The following is a 21,894-nucleotide window of genomic DNA, read 5'->3' on the forward strand; positions in this document are numbered from 1 at the left end:
AAGAAAGAAAGAAAGAAAGAAAGAAAGAAAGAAAGAAAGAAAGAAAGAAAGAAAGAAAGAAAGAAAGAAAGAAAGAAAGAAAGAAAGAAAAAGAAACAGGTGTGGGAAATATGATGCTACTTTGACAGGTACATTCTTAGAATGTACATCACATTCAAGTCACATGGTATCCAGGTGACAGCAAAGGACTACATCTATTGTCATCATCAATACTAGATTTTATTTACACTTGTCTGCATGCTAACTATAGGACAATGGATCAGAAAACTCTGAAAGGAAGTAGCTATTTGCCTTTGCTTGACTTTGTGTTGGGGGTGGAAGAGGTATGAATTTAAGAGCACAAATGAAAGATGAAGAAAAGAAAGAGAACTTAACCAAAAAATACAAACCAAGGACCTTAGCAACAGTGGCTGACTAGGAAAAGTATACCTTTCTTTCCCCATATGTCACACCCTCAAACAAGAGAGGGAATTCAGCTCAAGATATTTTTGCTGCAGCCTTAAAAGCAGGAGTTGTGTAAGGTCAATTAAAAAAAAAGTACTATCTGGCAAAAAACCGCTTACCCTTCTTGAGCCAAAATAGTTTGACCTGAGACATCCCAGGGCTGATCCAGGCCTGCGGGGCTGTCTCAGGTGCTCACTTTACCATGAGGACTCAGTTTAAATCAACTGTGCAGCTGCACAAAGCAGAGTTTGTTTGCAAAAGGAGAAAGTCAGTTGAGAATGGGATCGGCTATTCTCTCCGTTCCTTCTTGGGGCTGGAGACAGAGGTGGCAGGGGAAGCTGCTAAAAGCGTCAACACAGGATGTGAGTGCACAGCTGGAATGACAAAGCCCCAGTGATTTTTCAAGGTCTCTGGAAATGCATCAAGGCATGAAAGACGAGTGTTCCCTTGGCTAGGCCTGCTTTTCTAGGGGGCTGAACGCCTATGGACTGGACTGACTGTTCTGTGTACATGAAATGGCAGTGTCTCAATAACCATCAGAGGTATGTAATTCCCATCCCAGGAGAGTACTTTTTAACACATCCGCAGGCAAGGATGGCTTTTCATGTTGTCAGTCTCCAAAGGTTGTTTCCTGAAGGCTCTGGCAGAGGCCGTAATGCAGAGGAAGAAAGGGCTACTCAATGCAGGTTGAGTCTGCCAGCTAGTGAGGAAGTAACAACAAAGAATGAAAACAAATCCATCTTACCTTCCTGGTTACAGCTGGATCCAGATAGCCTTTGAGCTTTTGAATGTATGTATGGGGAGGATTCTTCACCTGGAATCGTTCCTGCAGGAGACACAAATGTAAAGTAAAACGCATGAAAGAGCTATGATAGCAAGACATAGTGAGCCACATTCAAAGAGATCAATACTGCTGATCCGAGGCCAACACATATCTACAGTATGAACATGGCCCTGAAAATAATCCTTATATACTCCCTGTTTTGAATCTTTGTAAATGTGATTATCCTCTCTGTGTGTAGAAAAAGCTGAAGCTCAGAGAAATTCAGAAACAGCCAGTGGTACAAGTAGATTCAAATCTTCACCTGTCATCTCCATATCTGTACTGATTTCTCTGTGGTGTTCTGAAGTTTTAACCTGTTTCAGGGCATTTTCTAGAAGGTTTTCAATCTACTGCATATTTTTTATTTAGTTATCTTTAATATTCTTTAATATTGATAGGTCTTTTTCTGTTGAAAGTGTATTTTATCTTTAAAAACTTGACTTAAAAATAGATAAAATTAGTTTATCTCAAAAATGAATAACAAGTATATTGCTAAGAGTATGGACTGTGTATAAACATGTATATTCTGTGATCATTAATGTATTACCAATTTTTTACCCCCCAAAAAAATTTGCACAAGACATCATTGAAGAAGATTAGATAGAGAGAGCAAGAGAGAGATCTATATCCCCAACTCCCATATGCTAACACTATGATGAAAGTATCCAAATTTGAGATACTTTCATATTAGGTTTTAGAGACATTAAGGTATAAAGTAGCATTATAAACAGAGATTCTAGAAATTGGATAAAAATAAATGCCCATAAACTATGAAATGGCTTAGTACTTTTATTATGTTCATATGATGTTATATATTATATTCCAAGAAAAAGGAACAAAGTAATGTGTGCTCTTGCAGGGACAGATCTTAGAAAACAGACATTGAGAAGAACATATGATTTCATTTATGTAGGTTTGGAAAACAGGCGTTATTAAACTTTAATGGTTAGGGCACAAACATAGCTGATTTACTTGTTTAAATACACACACACACACAGTTTCATATACATACAATGGATGGGAGATGGGGTCAGCATAAAAATGAATTGGAGAACTGAACTGGAGGTGAGGGAAGGGAGCTATGGCCTGATCCTGAGAGCTAGTAGTATTCTACTTGACTCAGATACTGTCCCTAATCTGCTTGTTATGCTGTTCTCAAGTTTCATGACCTTTCTGTGAATATGCTATGTTTCATACCCAAAAAAACTTAATTCAGCTCACAAAGGAAAAACATGATTCGTCACGAAATCAAGACAATTGTAGTCAGTGCTCTGCTTTTTTTTTTTTTCCTATTTACAACCCAAGATGTTTTGTTAGCAATTCCTTTTAACCTGATTGCTATTGATGTGACAATGGAATGTTTTAGAATGTTTTAGTATTTCCCAACACTGACAAAAAACTAACAGTTTTAAGCATCTATTTAATCCATATAAATTTCTATTTCTCCACAGAGAGAACCAAACTATTCTCCTTGTTTTATTCAAGTTTTGCTCAATTACAGACTTAGAACTATTAAAGATCACCTATCAACAAAAATATTTTGTTACTGTTTAGTACTTTAAAATAGAGGGAAGCGTCTTTTTGTGAGACACATCAATATTTCCCTTTCATTTAAAAGTCAGGGTGAATTTATCATATATAAACTATACTCCAAAAAATGTTTTTCAAAAGATCAGTGTATAGTTCACAATTATTTTCAATTTTCTACTCTGAAAACAATTTTGAAACAAATCATGAATATTTGAGATTTCCAGTGCCATCACTGAATCGATGTATAGTCTTTTTTTAAAAAAGAAATTTACCATCACTATCCTAAAGACTGGTTAGAACTCAACTGCCCTCAAGAATTATCAATAACCCAGTTAAGAGCTAAAATAACAACAAAGAGTTCTGGAAAATGAACTAATAACCTAGCTTGAAATGACTGATAAACTGTTCACAGAAAACTCAACCAACATCCAGGGATTCAAATAAAACTGTTACCAAGAAAGAATAAAATACCCAAACAATTTTCCTAAAAACTCAGCATTGTTTCTCTAATTTCAAAAGGAGCTATTGTTTGAGTTATAAATATAGCACCTGGCTCGCCAGATATTTTCTTTCTATATTTAACATGACCATTTAGACAACAGAAACATTTGAGGGAATTCACTGAAGAATTTCAACATCCTGCCAAAACACAATTATTTTGAAGATTTCAGGATGTGTGATTGATGTATTTACATAAACTTTTTTCTCAAAAATTAGAATTTTAGACTACTGCATTGAAACGAGTAGTTTTCAATCATCCTCATTCCAGATCTGCTTCATACCCCACATGCTATTTTCAATAATTTTACCTGCTTGTTCAACTTCATTGAGATGAGCAGCTTAACTAAAGTCCTCATCTAGAGTTGTATATACATATCTCTAAAGGTAAAAATGTATTCCTATATCATGGTGATTTATCAATGTAAGTTAATAAGTTATGTGAACAAGTTTTTTTTTTTTTTAAGATTTATTTATTTATTCATACAGAACTGGGGTACAGGCCAGAGATGTGGAAGGTGAGAGGATTCACCAGGGACAGAGTGGGGAGCAGAACTGGCAGATGGGCGCAGTACACTGCTGAGGGGAGCAGCGGGCGGGCCAGGAGAGGTCTGCCTCGCCATGTGGATCTCCTCCGGGGCAGGCGGGGATCGAACTCATGCGGAAGTGGCTTAGGCTTCTTAGTGCAGTGCTTTGACTGCTGCGCCACCAGGGAGGGCCCTATGTGAACAAGCTTTTAAAGTACAACATACAGTATCACCACTACCCTCAACTCCCTCTTTGTAGAAACTTTCTGGATGCAATGTTTCTGGCTGGGAAGTAACAACTGCTCTAGGATTTTAAATCATTTCCTATGAGCACCCAAAGAAAAACAGTCTGAAGCCATTTCTTAACATTTAGTACATTAGACCCCCCCAAAAAAAAAGTCTGGGAGGAGTGTGTGAGAAAATAGGGCGGGAGGACAAACCTCAGACTAAAAAAAAAAAAAAAAATTCATTAAAAGTAGTGTTATGAGGGCCCTACCTGGTGGTGCAGCAGGTTAACAAGCACTGCACTAAGAAGCTTAAGCCACTTCCGCATGAGTTCGATCCTCGCCTGCCGGGGAGGAGATCCCGGGAAGAGATCCACATGGGGAGGCAGACCTCTCCTGGCCCGCCCGCTGCTCCCCTCAGCAGTGTACTTCATCGATCCGCCTGTTCTGCTCCCCACTCTGTCTCTGGTGAAGCCTCTCACCACCCCTTTGGCCTGTACACCAGTTCTGTATGCACAAATAAATAAATCTTTAAAAAAAAAAAAAAACCTCACTGCTAAAGGTCTTCTAAGTCACTTCACTCAGATTAAGGATAATTTTTGAAGTTTTGGTATACAACATGTAACTATAGGGCATATATCCAGTGTCAGTGCTTGATATGTCCTTCAAACTATTGTCAGAACTAAAGAACACTTGCTGATAAGCCTGTGTTGTTTTGCTTGTCTCTGAAAGTATCTGCTACATTATCATATACTTTCCCCTACCTCAATTTACCAAGGTTTGAGCTAGCTTCACCTTCCTTCCACTGGCCACCAGGAAGGTTAGGCCTGCTTTATAGGTGAAGAGGAAGGAAAAAAATAAAAAAAAAAAAAAAAGCATTTAATGGACCTCACCTAATGACTAAGGTTCAAATCTACTACAGCTCAAAGTGAAACACCAGAAGCAGAAGATGAAGGGATTACAACAGGAGCGCCACTAGGTTTAGCAGGTCAGTCATAGTAAACAGGACTCATCAGCTGTGCCGCAACATAACATTTTCTGTTAGACTTCTAACTATCATGATTATTTCTTTGGGGCCTCACTCCACATGTAGTTGTGTATCATTGAAAGTCGTTCTACATAAAAGTTTAGAATTAGACATTCCATTCATCTAGCAAAATATTTCTGTTCCTTTGTAGCCTCTGTGATAATTACATAAATTAGTTATTAAGGTTAATCTGCTGTTAGCTACCCAAAAAATCTGCTGTTACTTACAAAAAAACAACATGTTTTAAGCATTTCTGCTCTACAAATTACAGTTGGATAAGTAGCTCTAAAAGCAAATATAATTCCAATCAAGTTTATCTTATACCTTAGTACTCCTGAGATTTAAGGGAAGAAATTATACTGAGACATTTAAAGATAAAGGAAACCTCAGGCAAATGAATAGCTCGGGAGGGACACACTGACTGCTGAGTTTCTCTTCCTGTTTGGGAGGGCTGCAGGGTCACTGACTCCATTTCAGCAGTGTATTAGCAGAGCTATATGAACTGCTTAAACACCCTAGGGATGAATTAGATGTCATCATCATTAAGCCATTATTGTTTTATTATTCAGATCCTGTAATAATTCATTTTAGATAATGAAAATTCAAGGGGGGTTGTTTTCGTGCATATAAGCCTACTCACTATACTTGAATGATTTTTTTCTTCCTAGAGTTCAAAGTCATTGGGCTTCTTTCCCAAGGCTGAGGAAGCGAACCATAGCCTCCAATGAACCATAATTACAACCAGCGTTCTTGCCCTAATTTATAAGGCTATTTGGTACCGAATGCTCTTCAGATCTAGTTGACAATAATAATCTATGTCCCTCAAGGAGTTTACCCTCTAAAATGGATAATACTGACATGAGTAGAAGAGGAGAAGACAAAAATAATATACTCAATTAATATTGTAAGTACTATGTATACATTAAGAAATTATGTATACATTATGGCAGAAGGAAAAATAGTGCATGGGGTTAAGGGGAGTAGGTTCAGAATAAGGTATCAAAGTCGACTATGAAACTTGTTCAAAACATATCAGACCTCATGGGCCTAGCAATTTGCATGTAGAAAAAAAAATTACACAAATCAAGATTCTCCCAAAAGAAATGGATATATCAAAGGTCTCAAGGAAAGGCCTATTTTCTGTTTCCCTAGCATCTATACTGTGCCCTCTTAGAAGTATATGCATGTGTGTTGTGGGGTGGGGGTGGGGAGAACGTTGAGAAAGAAGACAAGTTAATGAAAATGAGTAAAAATATTAAGATTCTAACATATTATTATAACAGATGACCATGAAAGCAAGTTCTGATGGAATTCTAATTTGGTTACAACTACCAGAAGTAGTTAGTGCCACCTGTATTCCTACTTAAAAGGGTCCCCATGGTTGTTATTGGAGGAAAACATTTTGCTAAACAAGCCCTTGCTCTGAACAGCTTAATTCTTAGTATCACATTTAGGTCTCTTGCTTCTAGGCACTTACATGAAAAAATACCAAGGTATTTAGAATTGTTAATAAATACACAAAATCAAAGGTTATTTTTCATTCATCCAGTTCACATTATGCATGACCCTATAAAAAGCATAAAATGAAATATTCAATTCCAGAGCATTAAATCTCATCTCTGAGATACAACAGACATCACTGTAACACAAAGTAGAATATGATAAGAGCCATATGTGATTCTCTGGAAGTTCAAAGAAAGGTATGGTTCTTTCCAGCTGAGATGATCAAAGGCACATCCCTTGAGAAAGTGGCTTTTGAATTGAGTTTTGAAGGACAGACTGGGATGGTGTGAGAGGCAAAAGATAGAACAAACAGTTTTCCAGATGGGGCGACATGGGAACAATGATAGAGAAGCATGGGGCACTTTCTAGGAACTTCAAGGGGTTTTGAGATGGGATTCAGTAATACAATATATGAAAGGTAATGGCACAAAGATCTAAACATAAGTTGGAGTGGACAATGGTGTGATTATAAGCACATGTGTACAGGCTAATAAGCAATATGTACAGGATAGACAACAAGGAACCACTAAGGAACTTTGAAGAGAGAAAAAACATATTGTTAATACTGTGTAACTCTTTCTCCATTACCACCTTGAGAAGCTGGCCATCCTTGCACTAGACTACACTTGAAAAATCTGCACCTTAGAGTCATTCCACAGCCCTAGCTCTTTTGGAGAGCCTTGAAGCATTCTTCAGCTTTAAATATGAAATCATTTTCCTCGTCTGAGCAGAGAGAACAACTTTCCAAGTGTTCCATTATAGCTCTAAGACTGAAAATAACATTTGATGAGACTTGTCCAAATGATTTCCTTTATTTAGACTAGCAAAAGTTTCTCATAGTTCAACAGGTCTTTCCTAATCAAAACATCCTATAATTCACTCTAATATATGATATTAATTGGACTTCTTTAATCCCACTCATCATTTTTCCCAATTTAAAAGGGGATAAAATATGTTTTACAAAACAAAAACTCATAGATACAGAGAAGAGATTGGTGGCTACCAGGGAGAAAAGGGGGGGGCATGAAATGAGTAAATGGGGTCAATGACATTGTGATGAAAAGAAACTAGTGTTCAGTCACCAGGCTATTGTGTACAACGAATGTCTAGTTACAGTATTGCACACCTGAAACTTCTATAATTTTATGAAACGATTTTTTTAAGATGCTTTTGTTAATTTGTAAGAAAGGAGTTCCTACTAATATAGTGTATTATCTCATTATCCTCAGGCTGAACCATGACTGTGCTTGGCAAGCAGCCATGTCCAATATGTGCTTGGCAAGTAGTAATGTTCAATAATATAGTTGTTGCTATTGCTATTGAAGATCTAAAAGCTATATTGAGTAATAGGGGAGATGGATTTATACTAGAAAACCTTTTAGAGAAGTCTTCAAATCACTACTCTGCCTTTTAGATAAGATCAAGTGAGAAGTCTTCAAATTCTTTGCTCTGTCCCCTAAGGAGCCAAAATTTTCTTTTCTATCAGAGTGGTGTTTCTTAAAGAATATCAAACACCTGCATCTAAAGCAATTGAGGATGTCTATTAAATTGCAAAAATTCTCCTGTCACTACTCATCAAGTTCACAAGAATCAGCATTTTCTGCAATTCCCAAAGTGGGTCACCTCTACACTAAAATTTCTTAAGCATTGTTTTAGATTGCACTTTCTACCTTGGATCGCTGAATGTCTCTTTACTCAAGCTACAAAGAGAATATGCCTACTCTTGGTAAACAAAGACTTAGGAATATCTTCAGTTATGTTTAAAGAGAGATTTACATTTAAAATAATGGTTACAGTTTATACATCCATAAAAATTTTGCAAAATCTCAGGGAAGTACAGTTTCTATAAATATGTAAGGGACAAGAATATGCCTCACTGTTTCTTCCACTGAAAAAATGAAAACATGAAACCCTTCTTCCTCCATTTAGTACACATTCTGGAAACCTTAATTAACGATGTCCTACAAACAAAATAACATACTGAGGCTCTTTAGTAAGAATTTCTAAAACTACTATCGTCCAAATAAAGCATAAAGGAAAAAAAGAAAAATATGAGTTCCGAACCTGATGGAGTGGGGAGAGAGATTTCTTACTGAAAACATCGAGTATTTCAAGATTGAGATATGAACACTAACATCTCTCAGTTAAGAATTTCAAAACAGAGCAAGCTCTTATTTTAAGGATTGTTTTCTGAGTACAGTTAGACTGTCTGGGTTGTCTAAACTTCATGTGCTCCAGTTCAAACAATACATAAATACATAGATGTAATTCTTAGAATTTCAGTAAGTGTTTGCTAAGCTTAATTATAATATTTGTAAAGGATATAATCTAGTGTAGATAGCAAGGGAATAAGTGGAGAAGGGAGACACCTTCCACTAAAGTCATTAATTATCTTATTCACACAAAGAACACATACTTATGAAAAGAACAACTGAAATGGGAGGGGCGGGGAGGGGTTATCAGATTTTAATCATGCAACTACTACAGGCATAGAATTAAATATAAGTTTAGAATACTAAACTTCAACATTTATTCCTGACTGCTGTTTACATTTACAGAATCCATTAAGGTAGTGTCCAAAGTATAATTTGGTTTTGATAAATGCAGTGATACAGCATAAATCACCTTTTCTCCAGAAGAGAATCGATGAAGTTGAAAGAAGTTACTCAAAAACAATGTTTCTCTCAGAATAAACGATTGGAAACTTTCATTTTAAAATTGTATTACTTAAAATAACACTGAACATCATGAAATACTTAGGAATAAATTAAAATATGTGCAAGAGCTGTACACTGGAAACTTCAAAACATTCCTGAGTTATTATAAAAGACTTAAATAAATAGAAATGCCATGTTCCTAGATCAGAAGTCAATATTGTAAAGATGCCTGAAATTGATCTACAGAGTTGAGGCAAATTCAATCAAAATATTAGAGGTTTTTCTTAGAAATTGACAAGCTTATTCCATAATTTAAATAAAAATGCAAAGGAATTAAATAGCCAAAATGATGTTGGAAAACAACCAAGTTGGAGAACTCATACTATTTTATTTCAAGACAGTAGTCAAAATTGCTATATTGACATAGAATTGAAATAAAAATTAATGGAACATTGTAGAGAGAACACAAATAGAGACCCACATATATGGCCACTTGGCTTTTCAAAGATATCAAGGTAGTTCATAAAAAGAAATCTATGAGGGGGCCTTCCCTGGTGGTGCAGCAGGTTAAAGCACAGCACTAAGAAGCTAAAAGCCAGTTCAGCATGAGTTTGATCCCCGCCCTGGAGATCCACAAGGCAGCAGCAGACCTCTCTTGACCTGCCCAATGCTCCCCTCAGCAGTGTACTTTGTAGATCTGCCTGTTCTGCCCCCACTCTGCCTTTGGTGAAGCCCTCTCACAGTGCCTACACCTCAGGCCTGTACCCCAATTCTATATGCATAAATAAATAAATCGTTAAAAAAATAAATAAAGACTAACACAAGCTTAAAAAAAAAGTCTATCAGCAAATTGCTTACAATGGATATTGATTGGGGGGCGGGGGAGGGAAGGAGCAATGAATCACCCTTACCTTCACATATGTACCAAAATCAAATAAAAATAAATCACTGGCTTAGAATAAAAACTTCCAAAAGGAGGACATGTAGGACATAGTCTTTGTTTTTTGTGTTTTTCCTTAGGAGATAATCATTGTGACCCAAGATTAGGAAAAGATTTTTTAGAACACAAAATACATGAATCACTTAAAATATAAATTCTAACTCATCAGGAGAACTTTTGTTCTTTGAAAGGTACTTTTAAATATGAAAACACAGACATAAACTATGAGAAATATTTTGCAAAACACATGCCTCAAAGACTTGTATCCAAAATATATGTTTAAAATTCTATAGCTTTGGAAAATAAGAAAATTTTCCAAACAGTCAAGTGATTTGAACAGATGCTTCAGTGAAGATACACAATGGGTAAATCAGCATGTAAAAAAGTGTTCAACATCATTACAATAATAAAATAAAAACCCCACTTACATGAACATCAAATCACCAGAATTAAAAAGCCTGATAATACACAAGTGTCAGTGAGGATGTGAAGCAATTATGATTCTACTATATTGCTGTCAGGGATGCCAACTGGCCAGTCACTTTGGAAAATACAAAATCAGTGAACATCATCATATGTGAATCACACCTCAATAAAGATGACATTAAAAACAAAAAACACAGTACCTCAAAGTAACTTTTTTTCCTCATTTATGTTTACTGAGTTAATGATGGTTTACAACACTGCATATATATTAGGTTCAAACCTCTACAAATGTATGTTTTCACACTATGCCCACCAATAATCGTCGACCATATTCCACTGGGTTCCCTCCCTTCTCAACTCTCACCCTGTCACCCTCCCCTTCTGATTGCCTCAATTCTGTAGTCAGATGTCAAGGGCTTGTTATTGCTTTGTTTTTGTCTGACCCTTTGTTTGGTTTCTTTATATTCCACATATAAATGAAGCCACCTAGTATCTGTCTTTTTCCTGACTTATTTTGCTTATTTGCTTAGTATAATCCATTCCAGTTTCTTTTCTTTAGATAAATTTTACTTATTTACTTGGTTACTGAGTACCACTCCCTTTGTTCAAAAAAAAGCTTTTCCTGATATTTTGTTAGTTTCACTCACCATCATTTAAATAGTACTATGTCAATTTTGCAAGCAATAAAGCAGTCAAGGGGTCTGTAAAATAAAGCAGTCAAGGGGTCTGTTTTATAATTGCAAAATGTTTATAAATCAGTAGGTGAGGATATGTGGTTTGAGAGCACTCTGTTACAGATTCAGAGGTTCCAGAATTTACTTTTAAGAGGATGCTAATCTTTCTTCAAGCTCCTCTTTGAAATATTCAACATTATGTTTTTTGAAGCACTGTGATCTTAGCATGGTTCTTCATGATGTGCTCAATCATGTAATAAAAGGACTCATGAAAAGGATTGATCAATGAAAGGACTGATAAAAAGAACCACAATCATATGGTGATGTAGTCATCCACTAGCATTTTTTTTTTTTCAAAACACCTTTACAAACTATTATGTCACTTTTTAAAACAGAAATCTTTAAAATTTGCAATTAGCTCAAGCACCTATTGGCTAACTTCCAAAAAGCCATTTGAGTTCTCTCTTCTATGGAAATTGAACAAAATCATGTTTCAGAGTAAAGACTGTGAGTTAAATGTTAAGACAATGCAAAGTAGAATTTATTACTCCAGAATAACAGATCTATAACTTAAACTTTCTAAAAAATAGGGTCTAAGGTCAATTGTAGCCTACCCTACATGGATTAAATTGGCTGCTCGACTCTTCCTTTTCTGTAACACATTGCCAAGTCTATAAAAGATCCTCAGATAATAAAGTTTATTTCAAACAACATAGCTAAGTTGTTTCGGCTAGCTCAGGCAATTATGTGTTTGGGGGTCAAGGTGGGAGGAATCTATGACTTCATTTATATCACCAGGCAGAAGGACCAAGCAACATGATATTCATTTTGGCAAAAGATAACCAAAAAGATTCAAACCAGAGTGGGCCCTTGGTTTCTTGCTCTAGTTGTTAGGTCAAATGGCGTTTCTGACAGAGCATTTACAACAAGTTGCCAAAAAGGATTAGTTTTTAAAAGGAACAATTCCTTCTTCTATCACTTCTTTAACTTACCTTTTCCCCTCCCCGACCCCCCCCCTCTCAAAACCTCTGGGATAAGCCAGCATCTTTTCTCCCCACTATGAAAATTGACAAAAGAATCTCTGGAAGAGGGAAAATGTAAACTCACTTCTAAGTTCAGGCTCAATTTTCCAGAACTGGAGAGATATTAAACACAAGAGAGCAACATACAAAGAGTTGGCCTCTGCTCCTCTGATTGCTTTTCCAGTATTTTTGAATCAAGGAATCAGAGACCTGGAGTGAGTTTCGTGGAAGGGAAACTGCTTTCAAGAGAAAAATTGAAAGAAATGTGTCTTTTTTAGCAGCAAGTAACTCAATACGTTTCCTCAGATTTGGAGATTTCCAGAAGACGATGACAGTTCCTTTATAATTTCAAACAGGAGACAGTCCAGAGACAAATGCTCCCTTCTCCTCATTTTAGTCTGGCTAAAGTACACTTCCCATTGCCACTCTGCAGGAATAGAGAACAAATAAATTGGTACAATGACCACCTAAAGTCTTTTCCAATAAAATATTACATGAGGCACCTACTTGGGGGAAAACTCAGATCCTTATCCTCTGCTTCACTCTCTGCTTTTCCCTTGCCTAGATGCTTATTCAACTAGATGCTTATTCAAACAGCTTTGCCTGTTCCTTTTACTACATAAAACATAAAGGTCTGTTCCAGACTCAAAGAAACTTAAAAGAACATAACAACCAGATGCAATATGATTGATTCTGGAATAGTTTCTCATTTGACTAAACCAAGTGGGAAAAACATCAAGGATGATTAGGGGAAATGAACTGGCTAATTGATGATATTAGGGAATTACTACGCATTTTAATTTTTTAAAATTTTATAGTAGTTTATTTTTACATATTTTGTGCATTTTTCCATCTCAATTGATTCATTTTCATTTTAATGGCTTTATATGGACACAAAAAGTCTTATATAGTACTGTTTATCAGTTTCTAGAGTGGATTGTACATTTCATGTAGTCCACAAGTATCAACATTAATTATCCAAGCATCCTGAATTTTTACTAACCAATTCCACTAAATGGTTTGGCAGAGGCACAATCAAGAGCCATTTCCCCCTCCACCTTTAATTTCTACAGAACCCAAGTTTTGAGAGACAGACAGACAAAACAAAATACCAAAGAAAAATCTGACTAATGCATGGTCAAAGAAGGATTTCATGGCAGGGGGAAGGGTAAGATCAGGTGTCAAAATGGAAAAAAATAAACACACTAAGGGGTCTGAAAGAATTTACAGAGAATTAAACAGATTGCAAGAACCTAGCAATGATTTAAAAATAAAATAGCATCAACATACCACAGAATTATGGAAACATAATAAAAATCCAAACAATTTAACATCAAACAATAGTAAAAATGCCAGCTAACCAGAGGATTGAATAAGAGGCGGAGGAGATGACTATTAACCCAACAGCTGGTAAAGTCAGAATGAAGAGAATGTAGCTAAATGTAGAATCAAAGCCTGGAACTTGATGTTGGTGCTGAAGGCAAATTCAGACTCCAGTCTGGGAGCAAGGGGAAAGGGAGAAGACAAAGGGAAGGTTACTGCTGTACCATTCACTACCTTCCCCTGTACCTTCCCCACCTATACAAGCCATATGCTTCTCAAATGACCATGGCAGCCACCAGCACAAAAATAGGCTATAGCCAACCACCATCACCATCCCCCTTTTTTCTATTTATTAGTATCCCTCATTCTTCAAGGACCAGCCCTCATTACCTAGAATCTGAAGACCCACAGGAAATCACCCATTAGTGTCCAGTAATATTGCTCACCTGGCAGAAAACAACTGAAACTAGCTCACAAAATCACATCAATACACGTGCTCTTATAATTTTTGGAAATTTGATTCCAGATGCAAAACTGGCTTATATTGATATATTAATTTATTCAATAAGTAACTGCCTAGTCTTTTGAAAGAAATCATTCAGGAAATGCATGTGAAGGGTTTAAAAGAATAATTTTATTCTTAATGATTAAATATATTCAAATGGTATGGCTTGGTTATGCTGAAAAGACAAGCAAGTGATTCACACTGTAATGAAGATTCACTGCATAAAGGAGCATCTTACTACCCCAATCTGACTCAGTTCTGACACAGTGGCATTAAGGAACTGAATCAAGTCACATGCCAAGGACTAAGGGCCAAAATTTTCTCTCACTGAAGTACTTCACACAAGAAGCTGAAGTTTTAAGTGGGTACAATTTCCTACCACCTCTTAACTTTCACCTCCAGAATTATGACATATGAGTCAAAGAAAGAAGGGACCTCAATCTTTCATTAAGACCCCAATCTTTCATTGATGAAAAGCAACAGTCAGTCATTTCAAGGCAAGATAAAGCCACACCTATCCACTCCCAAAACACACCAGGCCATCACCAGCAAAGTCACAGGGACACTTTCTAACCTAGCTCAGATGTGGTACGTCTAACAGTTCTTGACTGATCATACACATTCACAGAATCCACACTCAACACCATTAGTAATCTAAAATGTCCTGAATTCTTGATTAATTATTTCCAAAAAATCACTCAGTACAGGCACAGTTAAGAACCATATCACCCGCCACCTGTTAAGTTCTATAGAGCCCTTAACAGCCTCCAGAGAAGCCAATGGATGAAGGATGGTGTAATCTTCCCTATTATGTTTTGTTTTAATGGATTGATCCCAGGTCCCTAGTGTAAGGGGAATAACTGAAATACCCAAGAATAAAATTTGGAAAAGCATTCTCACCCTACTAACTAGACAAGAGTGACCATAGAGTAGCCTAGTCATTTATGGTCCTGAACTTCAGTTTCATCATCTATGAAATAAGGAACTCATGAATAGGTAGGCAGGCAAAAAAGCCACTACTGTACTTTATGTGCTCCTACACAAAGATAAAATGCCTTTTATTGGCCTGATGGCGCAATGGGTTAGGATGCAGCATTGCAAGGTAGCTGTAGCCATTTCAGTGCAAGTTCGATCCCCGGCCCCAGAGCTGATCCACACGGCGCAGGAGATCTCTTCTGTCTTACCCACTGCTCCCCTCAGCAGTGTACTTCGTTAATCTGCTTATCCTGCTCTCCACTCTGTATCTGGCTCTCCACCACCTCTGGCCTATATCTCAATTCTGTATGCATAAATAAATAAATATATTTTTAAATACCTTTTATTTATTTTTTTTAAAGATTTATTTGTGCATACAGAACTGGGGTACAGGCCAGAGGCTCAGGGGCAGCAAGAGGCTTCACCAGAGAGAGTGGGGAGCAGAACAGGCAGATCAATGAAATACACTACTGAGGGGAGCAGTGGGCAGGCCAGGAGAGGTCTGCCACGCCATGTGGTCACCTCCAGGGCAGGCGGGAATTGAACTCATGAAGAAGTGGCTTTAGCTTCTCAGTGCTGTGCTCTGACCCGCTGCGCCACCAGGGAGGGCCTAAATACCTTTTATTTATTAAGGATATTACATTTTCTGTGGGTAGTAACGGAACAAACGTGTTAACTTTCCCAGTAGAAACAAGCAAAAAGAGTGGCCTGAAATAAATGACATTGAACAACTCTTCAAGATATAATAATCTGAAAATTCACCCAGGTTATCTAAACTCCTTAAGTGCAGCCTTTACCCACAGCAGCCACTGCTAAGAGCTCTACACTTGTAAGAAACAGCCAAGGCCCCAAAGTCTTAACAGTATAGCCCAGAGTTTAAGTTTAGGGAGGATCAAAAATTGAGGCAGATATGAGCAAGGGGATCTCTCTCTGCAAAGGTAAAAATCCAATGAATGGGCCCTCTTCCCGCTAGTTGGCTCGTGAGTTTTTGGTCACAGTCATCAGAGTAACTTAATATTCCCAGCTTTTTACATCCATCATGTTATCTCGTGTTTTTATAACTCTTACTTCAAAGGCCCCACAGAGTCCTCAAGTTGATGTAGCTAGGATACCCTGTCCACTTAATGTACTACAGAAATGGGCTTTCTGATTGCACTTCACCCCATCCTCGCACCAAAATTCATCAAGAAAGTTCCTCTTTATTGAGATTCTCTCATCACATACAAACAGTTCTTGACTGTGACTTTAACCTTGGTCATCCACTAGAAATTCTGGTGATCTCTGCCTATATCCAAGAGAGGACTAAATGACATTACCAGAATACTTTCACTATAAAGGTTCTTTGGAATTTAACCACCTAAAAACTTATCTTCCTTCTGGAATTAGCCAAAGAACTGGAATTTCAGTTGACCTTGGCAAGTGAAGACAGAGCTTCAATACAGGAATGCACAGATCCCTTTATTATCTGCATTAGTAACCCTTCTCTTTTCAAAAATGTTTCCAAGGTACATATACATAATGGGGTATTACTCAACAATCAAAAAAAGATAAACTCATGCCATTTGGGGCAACATGGATGGAGCTGGAAGGAACAGTGCTTAGTAAAGTAAGTCAGAAAGAGAAAGAAAAATATTGGATGGTTTCACTCATAGCAGGAGAGTAAGGGATTGGGGGGTGGGAGGGGACTAATTGTAATAAAGTAAAAATGAACAACTATAATCCATAGACATTCTACGGGGGTGAAGAGGGGAAAAGGATCAAAACTGGGGTGGGAAGAGCACATGGGACTATGGTGGTAGCACATGGGTGAACTGGTGGTGGCAAGTCCATGGGGAATACAACTGAGGTGAAAAAATGTACAAAATGAAGAATTTGTTTATATACCTATGTATAATTTAAAATTTTTTTATCAAAATGGTGGGAAAAATTGAAATGAAACCTGAAATATTTTCTCCACTGTTCCTTTATTTAAAAAAAAAAAAAAGATTTATTTACTTTATTTATGCATACAAGAACTGGGGTCTAGGCCAGAGGTATAGGGAATGGGAGGATTCACCAGAGACAGAGTGGGGATAGACAGAAACACATTGCTGAGGACAATAGTGGGTAAGACAGGATAAGTCCGCTGTGCCTTCCACAGGTCTTCTAATGTAATATCTTTCACATCCATTTTCACTTTGTGAACACTGCCTATAACATGTTTCCTAACAAATAACGTCTCTGCATTGTATTTAAATATAAATAAAATACTTGCATACAATATACTACAATAAACAGAGCACCAGGTGACAAGCAATGTCTCATGTGACAGGTATCAATGACAACACACCACATTCATTGTTTAAGACCCACCAAAAAGACAAGCAATTTGGCATGGTATTCTCTTGGACTGAAAAGTCTATAGTTTTTGTGAGACATCAGGCAACTTGCAATCAAGTCACAAGTATGTTTAGGTAACATATGATAATCTGTTAAATCCAATAAACTTTCCTGAATCCTCTGAAGTTGATAATAAAACCAGTAGTGGGACCAACACTTAATATCCGAGTTCTCAGTCTTAGCAGTCACACCATTTATCAAGCAACAATTATGGGCCAAGTTTTATTCTACATATTTTATCTAACCTTTGAGATAATTTAAGAATATTAGACTACCTTTTACAGAAAGTGAAAAAATGAAGGTTATCATATACAAGTATCTTTTATATTATAAAATCTCCAACATACACAAAAGTTGCAAGTATACTGTAAGAAGATACCAACATATTCTACTACGAAAGTTAACAATCATCAAGATTTTTCCACATTTCCTTAAATGATTAATTTTTACTATTTTCCCCAGTTATACCTCCTTATACTAAAAAAATGCACATTTCCTAAAAAATAAAGACAGATTCTTACATTATCACAATATCAAAATCAAACCTACCTACGTCAATATATCAGGTCCTCTAACATCTTCAGAGTCACTAATCAAATGTCTCCAATTTTCTCAAAAAGTCTTTTTACGGTTTGTTGAGATTAGCATCAAACAAGAAACACTGTCATTTATATTAAATTCTCCTCCCCTTTCTTCTTTTCTGACTGTTACAGAGCAAATATCTATTTGAGGTCTCTAAATAGCTCAAATGTCTAAATTTCTATTTGAAATATAAGTCACATGCATAAAATCCATACTTTTAAAGTAAACAATTTTACACAGGCTTTTCAACTCTGTTACCACTATGTTAATCTCAACACTAATTTTAATCACACCAAAAAGAAACCCCACTCCATTAACAATCACTCTCCATCCCCCTTCCCAATCCATGACAACTACTGACCTACTTCCTGTCTATATTTTCTACTATGGACCTTTCATAAGAATGAAATCATAAAAGTAAATACATTTTGAGTGTCCATCAGTTTAACTACCATAAAAGATATGTTAGGACAGCCATATGTATTCTCTCTCTCTCTCACTCTCTCTCTCTCTCTCTCTCTCTCTCTATATATATATATATATATATATATATATATATATATATATAAAATGTATTATATGTGACAAGTTGCATAAAATAGTAAGAAATAAAATCAATAAAAACCAACAAGTTTGTGGTTTTTATGTTTCCTTTCATAACATGAAAGAGAAATAATATTGATGTATGTGAAACACCTCTGGATTACCCTTATATAGCAAAATTCCAGTCTTCTGCTGGATACAATCTCACAATGATTAATGGTTAGTCAAAAATGTCAATTCATCTTAGTGTACAAAGGTAGGTGAGGTTCAGGACCCACATTACAACTTCCCAACTTTTCTCCTTCACAAGAAAACATACTAGAAGGCAAGCCAGAAAATTAAAGATAACCTGTATCTTTGTTTATATTTAGCATATAATTTACAGACTTAAGTGGTTTGTGAGAATAGGAGCAGAGAATAATAAAGCTATAGAAAGACACCCAAATCTGTATGTTTTCTAGTACACAGCATAAACTTTGCAGATTGTTCCTCTTCCAGCCTCGGAATCCCCTTAGCTCATCATCAACCCTACAAAGCTGCTTTGGGGATGAGAGAACAGTACAATTATTAGAAATCTTCAACCATTAGCAATCTTCCCCTTTTGGCATATTGGAGATGTAAAAATAACTCAATAAAGCCCGAAGAAGCAGGGCAAACTGAGCTGACAGTGAATTTTGCAGGTATGAGGAAGGAAGGAGGGTTCAGCCCTTCCTCCCAGTACTAACAAAATGTCACCGGAGGAGCCTTCTTTGCTCTACTCGCCACTCTATCACAACCTGTCACACTGGAGAATTTTTTACCATCAGCACCTCCCTCATTGGTATGAATACCCTTCCTTAAATAGTTTCTCTTACCTTTGTCTATTTTCATTATAACAATCATGTTTTTTTCTTGTAATAATACATCGAGATAAAAATTAAGACTCAAGGAAGGAGACTGTCAGCAAAAATGTACTCTTTTGGGTTACAATTACATAAGCAGTAAACTTCCTCTTCAGTTTCTACCTACTCTTGGTGCGCAATTACAGCATGGAAAGGAGAGGATGATTTTGCCACCATTCCACCGCAGCTTGAATTAGGAGCTAAAGTAAAACACACAGTGAAGGCTTCTGAAGTTCCATGTGAACTCTAGGCATCAATTTCTTAGGGAATGCACACACTCTACCTGTGAGGAACAAAACCCCCCCTCTCCCCGCACACATTTTACCCCTACAGTAGAGATCCAAAGGAGCTGTATTAGAAGGAATTACAACAGTCTCCAAGAAACTTTAGGATTGTGGCAGAATGAGAGTAGCACAACCACCTTAAAAATAATGGCACAAAATAAAAGATTTCATATACAGACCCTCCTCTGTACTTTTAAGAGTAATCTTTTTAAGGTTTTAAAACATTTCACCCATACTAAGTGCTATAATGAAATGCCCAAAGTTACTACCCATGACAGTGGTATATTACAAGCCATTTAGAAGGGGATGGAGACATACACCAATTAATGAAGGTATCAAAATATAGAAGAATGTGTTCATATAATTTTGGTTTATTTTCTAAAACACACACATACAGAAAGTTGCCAGGAGAGACTTAAAATCTTACCAGAGAACATCTAAGGTACAGAATGTGGAAGACAGAAGGAATGGAGAATTTCACTTTTCACTGAAATCCCAGCCTGAATGCATTATTAGTTTATAATGACCAAAAAACAGCTGGAGAATTTCTGAAATTATTTTTTATCCACCTAATCAGTGTTTCTTTATGAAAAGTTCACCCTCTTACATGAGCATGTATCAATACACATGAACAGGAACAGCAGCTACGTTAGAGAGCTGACATTATCCAAGCAGCATAAGCTGCTCCACAAGCTAACTAGATAAACAAATCCCCTGAATATGGCTTGCCCACTTGACCAATTTTTCCAGAAAATCTAATTCAAGATGTCTCACAAATTAGGAAAAAATTAAAATAAAGCATGAATAAAGTAATTCATGTCTAAGCTTCCTTTTGATCAAAAGAAATCAGAGAGTCACATGCATTTCCTGAAAAAAACTAACGTTTTTAGGAAGGAAATTGGGTTCTCTACTGTCATTATTTTTTGGTAAAGACACTGCTGTTTCTTACCTGATCACAAATGAGTTCCCACTTTTTTTCATTGTCATACTGCCGCAGTAACCGGGCTTTGTCAGGGGGTAGGTTCATAGCATTCTGTTAAAAATAGAGAGGGAAAAAAATGTTATGTCACATTCCATAATAAGCTGCTGATGGGTAACTCGTAGACAGGCCAAAGCATACTACTATGGTTCTTTTATGACATCTTTTCAATTCTTAGCATATGATGAAACCAAAAGACCCAACGGAAGCCATTTAAACATCAAATCAGTTTAACAAAGACTCTAAAGTTGTCTGCTGGAATGTCTAAGATCGTCCATTTTGAACTATCAGCCTTGCATTTCAGCAAAGGTAACACATTATTTTATTTAATGGAAGGCCCCCATTCTACTCAAAAAAAAAAGGTCAAAAATTGTTGGGAAGATATCACCCTAATTGTTTGTTAAAGCATTATAGGCACCACTCAGACACAGAACAAAAAACACCAAAAGAAAAGTCAATAATTAGTCTATTAAAAGAGAACATATCAGACCCTCCCTGGTGGCACAGCAGACTAAAGGACAACACTAAAAAGCTAAAGCCACTTCCACTTGAGTTCGATCCCTGCCCCTGAGATGACCCACATGGCGTGGCAGACCTCTCTCCTGACCCCACCCACTGCTCCAAAAAAAATTCACATTTGTTCTCTTGGCCTCCTTAAAGTTTTTGTGCTCCAAACAACTAAGCTAAGCAGTCACCTAACATCTATTACTATTACTCACTACCCCTCTTACCAACAGTAAATCTTACCGATACAGATCCTTGCTTGGATCAACACTTGAGTAGACACATGAAATGCAAAGGTCTTGAAATTTTAATGCTCAAGTCCCAGCTCTCTAAAGGAGTTGACTTGTAGAGAAACAATTCCCCTTGCCATTGTTACTGCCACATAACATCCAGTAAAACAAATTTAGTAAAGGTAAGCTAAGCAAATTATCCTGACTTAATGTATAAAAATTAATCTTTGATGACTTTGACAGCAGTGTACTTCATCAGTCAGCCTGTTCTGCTCCCCACTCTGTGTCTGGTGAATCCTCTCACTGACCCTGAAGCTGTGGCCTGTACCCCAGTTCTGTATGCATAATAAATCTAAAAAAAAAAAGACCATATCAACTTATACTCACTTTAACAGACAACACTAAATAATAGAA

General features: G+C 36.7%; 1 protein-coding gene across 6 annotated transcripts in view; it reads right to left on the reverse strand.

The window, feature by feature from the left end:
• FMNL2 (formin-like 2) overlaps positions 1-21,894 on the reverse strand; it is a 277,844-nt gene that overhangs the window by 99,637 nt on the left and 156,313 nt on the right. For all 6 annotated transcript variants that reach the window (XM_012726431.1, XM_012726458.1, XM_004674653.2 and 3 more), the window contains exons 2-3: positions 20,717-20,800; positions 1,190-1,270 (exon numbers count right to left, since the gene is read on the reverse strand). In XM_012726431.1, the coding sequence (XP_012581885.1) occupies positions 1,190-1,270; positions 20,717-20,800 (165 nt within the window). The remainder of the gene's footprint in view (positions 1-1,189; positions 1,271-20,716; positions 20,801-21,894) is intronic.

This window comes from Condylura cristata, unplaced genomic scaffold (assembly GCF_000260355.1).
Source record: "Condylura cristata isolate star-nosed mole 26May11 unplaced genomic scaffold, ConCri1.0 scaffold00002, whole genome shotgun sequence".
NCBI lineage: Eukaryota > Metazoa > Chordata > Mammalia > Eulipotyphla > Talpidae > Condylura > Condylura cristata.